The sequence below is a fragment of the Psammomys obesus genome, unplaced genomic scaffold (assembly GCF_907164565.1).
Source record: "Psammomys obesus unplaced genomic scaffold, mPsaObe1.curated_primary_1811, whole genome shotgun sequence".
Lineage (NCBI taxonomy): Eukaryota > Metazoa > Chordata > Mammalia > Rodentia > Muridae > Psammomys > Psammomys obesus.
In genome coordinates, this window is record NW_026593895.1 from 2,120,903 (window position 1) to 2,129,449 (window position 8,547).

Below are 8,547 nucleotides of genomic sequence, written 5' to 3' on the forward strand. Positions count from 1 at the left end.
TTTAGCACCACAGTAATTTTTGAAAATTGCAACTTAGAGCCTTGCTTTACAGAGAAAACAAGCAGCCTCTGATCTGATCTAAGACCAGGTTCAGCAGACAAAACAAACAAACAAAGATTTAAGGATTTGAAGGACCTAAGGGAGGAACTTCAAGGTTGTTGTCCCAGATTAACCATTTACCAGCCATCTAGGTGACAGCAAAATAGACATAGGCAGGAAATGAAGATCTCTAGAAGAGGCCTAGATGTGGACAAGGCAACCAAACCGCTCAGTTAAATGTCAGCCCCACTTGATGACATTAGGACTGCATTGCCAAAACCCACTTGTCCTGCTTCCTGCTGGTAAATGAAGCTTAAAGTCTATTAAGTCACTGGCAGGAATCAAATAAACATCTTTTTAGTTGATTTTCTTTTAAATTCTTAATTACATGTATTTATTCTCTGTGTGTTTGTGCCATGGCACACATGTGTAGGTTTGAAGATAACTTTCAAGTGTCAGCTCTCTCCTATCATGTGGGTCCTAGAGAATGAGCTCCCATCATCAGGCTTGCAGCAAGCACCTTCACCTATCATCTTAACTGCACTCCCATCTCTCTTTTTTGAGATAGGTCTTGCTACTTAGTCCTGGCTGACCTGGAACTTATAAAGCAGTCCCAGCTAACCTCAAACTCATGGAAATTCTTCTGCCTCAGCCTCCTGAATGCTGGGATTATAGCTTAGTACACCACACCATGCCCTGATTTGGGTTTTGTTTTGTTTTGTTTGTGGTTTTGTTGTTGTTGTCTTATTCATTTTGTTTTTCCAGACAGGGTTTTTCTGGGTAGCCTTGGCTGTCCTGGACTCACTCTGTAGACTAGGCTGGCCTCAAATTCACAGAGAACCGCCCGTCTCTGCCTCCCCAAGCACAGGCCGGGCTTGCTTTTATGTTTTGAAAGAGCTAGAACTTTGTATTGTTATCCACCTAGTGATAGCTGTGATAGGCACCTGCTTCCCACTCTTAGCAACCAGCTCCAATGCAACTCTAAGGAAGGCTAGGCAGGTCCAGTCCTCCTCTTTGCCACTCACTGTCTCTTAGCATGCTGATCACCTGAAGAGACCAGTATAACCACCACACAGCTCTTACTCTCCCAAAAATTGTCTGCATAAAAGCCTACAAAAACTGTAGGAGGGGGATATTTGGGAAAAGGATTAAAATTTAGCACCACAGTAATTTTTGAAAATTGCAACTTAGAGCCTTGCTTAATGTTTTCCTCACATCAGAAGCTAGAGATTCACAGAGCTCATGTAGCAGTTTCTGGAAGCATTCCAACAATGCAGGAATTCTGACAGTGACCAAAAGAACCTACTACCTGAAAAACAGACAAGACAGCTACTCTTTAGGTAAGCTTGTAGGCTTAGACTGGCCACATCTGAGAATGAAGTGGCCTACCAACTCTAAGAACATCTCACCCTATGGTTGGATTTGCAATTGAGCACTTCCCAGAATTGATGCTGGGCTCTTTCCTTCTGTTTCTCTTGAGGAGAAAAATCCCTCCCAAGCTCTCCCTCCATCATCCTGAATGTCACCGCACACTGACTTCTGTGGCCTCCCTGCCTGGCATACTCTCCATCCACCTCCACTGTGGCCAAAGAATCCACTCCTCCCCACCAGCTTTTGTCTCAGGCTCATTCAGCCCCAGCATCCTTCCTCCATCTTCCTCACCTAGCACCTTTACTCACCCTTCAGATCCCCTTCACCTGGCTCCACTTCCTAAAGACCTTTTTCACTCTCCAAGAGAGCATCATCTTGCTTCTCCAGCATCTTCCAGTAGCTCCTTTCAGCTCTGTACTGTCATTCATGAGAATCAGTCACTCTCCTAATGAATACACCCGCTTAACTGCAGGAGCAGCCTGTTTATCTTCATCTATAGGAAACTAACCCAGTGTCCAGCATGCTATTCTCTCTCTTCTCTCTCCTCTCTCTCTGTGTATTACTCACAAAAGATGGAGAGAGAAAGAGAAAAAGAGAAAGAGAATGAAAGGAAAGAAAAAAACAAAGAAGGAAGAAAAGAAAGAAAGGAAGGAAGGAAGGAAGGAAGGAAGGAAGGAAGGAAGGAAGGAAGGAAGGAAGAAAGGTTCCTGCTGTCTCTCAGGTGCATTGAGAGCTCAGACACCTGTGAATCCCACCCAGCAAAGCTACACTACTCACTCTACCAGGACTTGCTTTCTCAACCCACTATGCCTCAGAACAGAGGACTAGAGCCCCTGAACCACTTCATTCTCTTCTGCTTCTACCAGAGGTTTTCACCTGAGCTCCAGACTTCCTTCACAAACACAAAGGGAATTCTCAGCACACACTGGCTCCAGTAACACTCGTGGCCTTCACCCACATCAGACCTGGAGCTGGACCCAGCTGCAAAGGCAGAAGCAGGTGTGGCACACAGATTTGTTAATACCACTTCATTAGATGGGAAATGTTAATACTTTGTCAGCAGAGGCAAGTTATAAAAATTATTACCATTCCTTCTCATTAGTTTTATGAACTTTTCCCAATAATGAGCTCAACCGCTCACTCATGCAGAAAAGGATGAAAAATCAATACTATAAAAGTGAGAGGCAGACATAGAGAGCAGAAGAGCACACCAAATACCTAATACCTCTCATTATGTTCATACAGGGCTATTCGTCCAAGAGCATGAAACTTAGGGACACTGAGTCACAGAGGTACTAAAGAGACTTGGCACCCACTTCACTCCAGCAGCCACCAGGTATGGCTCAGGTTCGCTTGCTCTCAGTGCAAGAAAAAGTTCTGATCCACACACCAGGACTACTAGGCCCCAGGAGCTCTGCCCTGAAAGCTGCCAAGCAATCCCCAGCCTTTCAGCTCTTGTATGCAGAAGGCATGGATGAGGGGGGGGGAGTCTCCATACTTAGTTCAGGTTTTTTCTTCTCCATCTTTTTTGCTCTCATTTAAATGTTTTTTCCTCTCATTTAAATGTTCCAGAGTTAAAATTCTCTCCACTGAAAGCGCTTGCCAACCCAATCCATCCACAGTGAGCTGCTTCCTTTGTGCTGATGGCAACAGCACCTGCCCAACACTTTAACTGCTGACACAAAAAGGTGCCTTAGTTCCCTTCTCCTGCAGGTGGCTGCGGGTCTACAGAACCACCTGCTACAGCATCTCTTCTACACCATTCGGCATTACACGTGCCACAGGTCCTCTTATAGAAGGTGCACTCACTGTAGCACCTCCCAACAAAAGCCAACTCCAGCAAACTGAAAAAAAAAAAAGTGAACTAATAGCTATCCACAGATGACAGGCTCTTCAAGATGGCAGGAGGACCAGAAAGAAAACAAGGGTACCCTGGAGGGGTAAGTGAGAACCAAAGACATAACGTAATAGCATAAGGGGCCTCACAGCTCACCTAAGCTGCAATAAATAACTGCCACCTGGCCTCCCACTCTCCCTCTGTACTCAGTTCAAGCTCAAATCCCAGGGAAGGGGCTTATCTATCATCGGCTGAACATATGCCCAGATCTAGCTTCCACAGAGGCACTGAAATTAGAATCTTACTGAGGCCACAACCACAGGAGACAGGAAAGCTCCTGAAGAGTATCTGAACTGTAGTCATGAGGAAAAGAAGGATGTTGAGCAGCCAAGTATTTTCAGTGTGAGAGGACTTGCTCTACTATTCCTGGAAACTCTGGTTTGCAAAAGGCACCATCCATCTAGGAAGCTGGGGGAAAGCTAGCAGAAACACATTCTCTTCATTCTAAGGTAGCAACCCATTGCCAAGCACACAAACACAAATCCACACACCTGCACCTAGAGGCACTAAATCCTTCCTACCTCACCAGCAGAAATATTTACCCTAGGGGCAGTCAGAAGGTGAAGGCAGGAGGGAAGATCTGGCTCCTCCTTTGCAGGTAAAGGGAAGAGGCTGTGAATTTTCCCCTCACTGTAATTAACACCTTTCATGTGAGAATGAAGTGATAGCACACCTGTGGGCCACCATGCTCTTCTCTAGAACTGTCGCAGGTGAGATGTCTCCTGCCTTGTTGGGCCACCCAATTAACCTTTTATCTCTGGAAAGTGATCTTTTGTACTACTGGCTGTCAGGCTGCCTGCAACGGGGTGCCTCTTTTTAGACACCCTTTTGTTTTCAGATTCTGTTCTAAAAGCACAAGTCAGATAGCCCGTTCCCATCCTTACCATTGTTAGCATGCCTCTCCTGTTTCAGAGGTATGGAATGCTGCTTTGTTGTTAACACCTCGAGCCACCCAAAGCCTTCAATAACTACCATCAGGTCTTACCTTCTTTCTCATCCTGCATCCCACCACCTATCTTAACTGCTTCCTAGTCCTGGTGACTACTCATCTTCCAGGATGAGGGCCAATGTCTTCTCTGCCTACCAGCAGGTTACAACACTCACAAATAACTCATCTCTGCCACTTAACACTGACTGGAACCAACGTGGCCTCTTTCAAAGTTCCTAGGTTAAATGTCTTCTCCCTAAGAATGAAATATCCAGGGCCAGGAGCTAAGTGCTTTTACCTTGCAGAGCATTTCACCCAGTGCATGCTTTGAAAAGCTGTGTGACCATCAGGACAGTTAGCTTATCTTTCTGCCTATCTCATCCCAGAGCTGCAATCTCACCCCAGTTTCTGCACCCTTCTGTGTGCACAGGCTGCTGACCTAAAACAGAGGAAAAGCTGACCCTAGTCTCAAATCCATGGTCTCCAAAGCAAGTATCATTAGATGCTGCCATCAGCCAGACCACCGCACTTGCCATCAGCCTAGCTCTGTAGTTCACTTCTCAACCAAGGCAATGAAAGGATCCTAGTTGCAGACAGCACAGTCTCCTGAGTTGAATGGTTTGGCCCTGGGCATCCAGTACAATTCAGGCCAATGGAATGAAGAGAAATGCTGCTGGAGGGAGCTCTGGGAAACCTGTCCTTGCTGACAGAGACAGAAGCTGACACAGCTTTTCCTCAGCTGCTCAAAGTTGTAATCATGAGGCAGCTATCATGGAACTGCGGCAACAGTCAGCCTGAATGTGGCTGGTTCCCTGGGGAAAACAGGGAAGGAGGAGTGCCGAATCCCAGATGACGCCAGTGAGCTACTGAACTGGCCCACCCTAGGGGTGCTCCTGTACTCTTCACTTGTAAAATAAACTCTGAATTAAAGCAGAAGAATCCTGACTAACAGCTCTGATCAATTAGAGCATTAATAACAGTAGCAGCAGTCATAGCACTCCTTCATTGTTTGCCAGCTCCTGCTAAGCCCTGGGTAGCTATTATCCGTGACCCCTGGGGCAATCCTGTGTGTGAGCATCATGATGCTCCAACAAGGCTCAAATGTGCTGATGCTGTAAGCAAAGGGCTGGAGGCTTTGCACCTGGGCTGCCTTGCTGTGAAAATGATGCTCTGGGTATCACACACTGCATGCCTCAGAGCCCACCCCTATGCCCTCCTAACACAAATGGCAGGGCAGCCTTTACACCAGTGATGGCTATGACACAGAATACTCTCTGTCCCCGATGCTTGAAGCCACAGGGGTGGACTTTGACAAGGTGGCAAAGCAAGCCAGTGAGTCAAGAGTCTAAAGACTCCTAATTCCCAGTACCTGGAAAGCATGTTTCCCTCACAGCCACAACTCATGTAGCCAGCTATGGAGTAGCCTGGGCCTCAAGGCCCAGAGGCAGCAGGCTCCAGCGCCAGGCCTTTGCTGCCCATTATTATACAAACTGGCAGATGGGCCAGCTCAAGAAGACACACTCACCAGTCGAGCTGACTGCTGCTGCTCAGGGCTGGAACTGGCCCGACTTTTAGGCAGTGATGCCTTCAAGTGTTTCTCAGCTGCCTCTTTCTCATTTTTTGCCACCTTGACCAACTCATCCTGGACTGCAGCCTGCTCCTGTTGGAACCTAGGCCAGAGACAGAGAGAAGCTGATGCAGAGGCATGGCTGGAAGAACGGGAAAAGACTGCTCACTGTACCTGACTAAGCAGGAATGGGATTTCTGGCCCTTGGCTGCCCAGAAGAGCAGAATAGGAAACCACAAGCCAATTCTTCCACCTGAGAGGAAGCCTCAGTGACAGGGCCACTAGTCAGGGGAGAGTCACACTTAGAAAAACTCAAGATAAAAAAACAGGAGAGCTAGCCATAGACAAAGAATCGAACAGTCACCTGCCAGTGGTAGTGGTCAGGGCAGACTGAGTTCCTTATCAGCCATCCTTTCAAACAAGTAGGCAGGGTGGGCATGTCCCTGTTTGGCTGAGAGCCTGAAGGTTTTAGCAGCAGCAGCTGTGGGTTTAAACATCTAGCTTTGTCCTGAATATAGTCTACCCTTTGACCCATCCTGAAATTCTGTTGGTGTGTCATAGTAGATAAAAGTTAGCAGGACTAAGATGCCTGCTAACTAAGATGCCTCCATATTGTTCATGAAAGTAAAAGAGCACAAGCAGTACCAAGGTCACAGTAGAAAAAATGCCATGGCATCATGAAAAGCCATACGATAGACTCAGTGCAAACTTGGATTTATCTGTAACAAGTTAAACCTAAAAACAAAATGAGTAAACAATCTGATTAGCAATAAACATGTTTGAAAGCAGATGTAACTGATGGAAAGTAATTACAATAGACAGTAAAGCAGCAAGATATGAAAATGCCTATGACGTTAATATACCCTAAGCTGAGGTAAAGACATAGAATGCAAGAGATATCCCAGAACAACAGCAGTTGCACTGAGATGATGAGTCTATGGGGATTTGTTTTTATTTTATGTATTTTTCTAAATCTTTTATCAGCATGTATTACTTAAAATTGTTAAAAGTTACTGAGGGGAGAAGGGAGGTTGTACATTCCTGGAGATGCCATTGGGATTCAGGAGAGTAAATTTTGAGAACATAGAGGCCTTTACATAGGGCTGTCCTGCTAGAGGGCAAGCCCCCAGCCACTGTCTATGGGTTGTCTGTGCCCTGGGACCATACAGAGGCCATTTCCTCAAGGCTGATGAGGAAGCCGATGAGTAAGGATCACATAGGGCAATCTCTGTGAACTGTGGCCAGGCACTGTGCTTACTCCTGACTATGCCTCACTAAGAACAGCCTCCTCATACTCCTTCTTATGCAGTGATTTTTCTAGGTAACAACTAGTGGGTTAAAAGACCAGAAAGCCATGGGCAACATCTGTGAAGGGGTCTTAGGTTATTTCCATGCATGGTACTTGGTTGGAGTATCAGTCTCAGGAAAGACCCCTGTGCCCAGATTTTTTGATTCTGTTGCTCTCCTCGTGGAGTTCCTGTCCTTTCCAGATCTTACTGTTTCCCACTTCTTTCCTAAGGTTCCCTGCACTCTGCCCAAAGGTTGCTCATAAGTCTCAGCATCTGCATTGATAGTCGGCCAGGCAGAGCCTTTCAGAGGTCCTCTGTGTCAGGCTCCTGACTTGTTCCCTCTTTTCTCCTCCTTCTGATGTCCATCCTCTTTGCCTTTCTGGATAGGGATTGAGCATTTTAGCAAGAGTCCTCCTTCTTGATTAGTTTCTTTAGGTGTACAGATTTTAGTAGGTTTATCCTATATTATATGTCTATATGAGTGAGTATATACCGTGTGCCTCTTTCTGCTTCTGGGATAGGTGGGTTCTATTGTAATAGGAACAGGGACTGTCTCTGACATGAACTGATTGGCCTGCTCTTTAATTGCCTCCCCCTGAGGGGGTAGCAGCATTACCAAGCCACAGAAGAAGACACTGCAGCCACTCCTGATGAGACCTAATTGACTAGGATCAGAAGGAAGGAAAAGAAGACCTCCACTATCAGTGGACTTGGGGAGAGGCATGCATGCAGAGGGTGGAGAAAGGGAGGGATTGGGACAGGAGGAGGGAGGGAACCACAGAGGGGATACAAAGTGAATAAAGTGTAATTAATAAAGAATTAAAAAAAAAATCAGAAAGCTCGCCTAAACATAAGGGGCTTCTGTGCCCTAGCCATTTTTCTATGCATCCTAGAGGCGGAGAAAAAGGTCCTGTTTTCATGACTCTGGTGAGTTCTCAGGATCATGGTCTGTGCTGGCAGGAAGTTCATTGCATAGAACTTCATTGCCCCACACTTCCTTCATTCCTCCAAGAACCTGTCTCTTGAGTTCTAAGTTTTAAAGATGGATTTTTAAGAATCCATTTTTGGTAACCAATTTCTCTGTACCCTTTTCAGTGGATCAGGACCACCATGGAGTTGTGTTTCATTACAAGTAACATAAAATATGCAGCAAGTGAGGTAGGGTCAGGTATGTGTGGGGGTGGGGTACACCTGGAATAAAGAAGCTTGGGGGTGGTAGAGACAGCAAGGGGATGGAGTCTCTTGGGCTTACCTCTTGAGATTCTCCTTCACTGCTGAGGGCTGATGGCCACCATCACTGTCTTCCGTGGGCACATTAAAGTCTGCAAAGAAACCAGAGGAAGAGGACCAATCAATAGCAACCAGGATGGATGAAGAAAGGGTGCAGGTACATACATACATACATACATACACACACACACACACACACACACACACACACACACACACACACACA

At 46.2% G+C, this 8,547-nt stretch overlaps 1 protein-coding gene across 1 annotated transcript in view; it reads right to left on the reverse strand.

Moving 5' to 3' along the window:
• Positions 1–8,547, reverse strand: part of Chchd6 (coiled-coil-helix-coiled-coil-helix domain containing 6) — a 207,731-nt gene that overhangs the window by 175,369 nt on the left and 23,815 nt on the right. Inside the window, exons 3-4 of the mRNA XM_055617420.1 lie at positions 8,344–8,413; positions 5,761–5,905 (exon numbers count right to left, since the gene is read on the reverse strand). Coding sequence (XP_055473395.1) covers positions 5,761–5,905; positions 8,344–8,413 — 215 coding nt within the window. The remainder of the gene's footprint in view (positions 1–5,760; positions 5,906–8,343; positions 8,414–8,547) is intronic.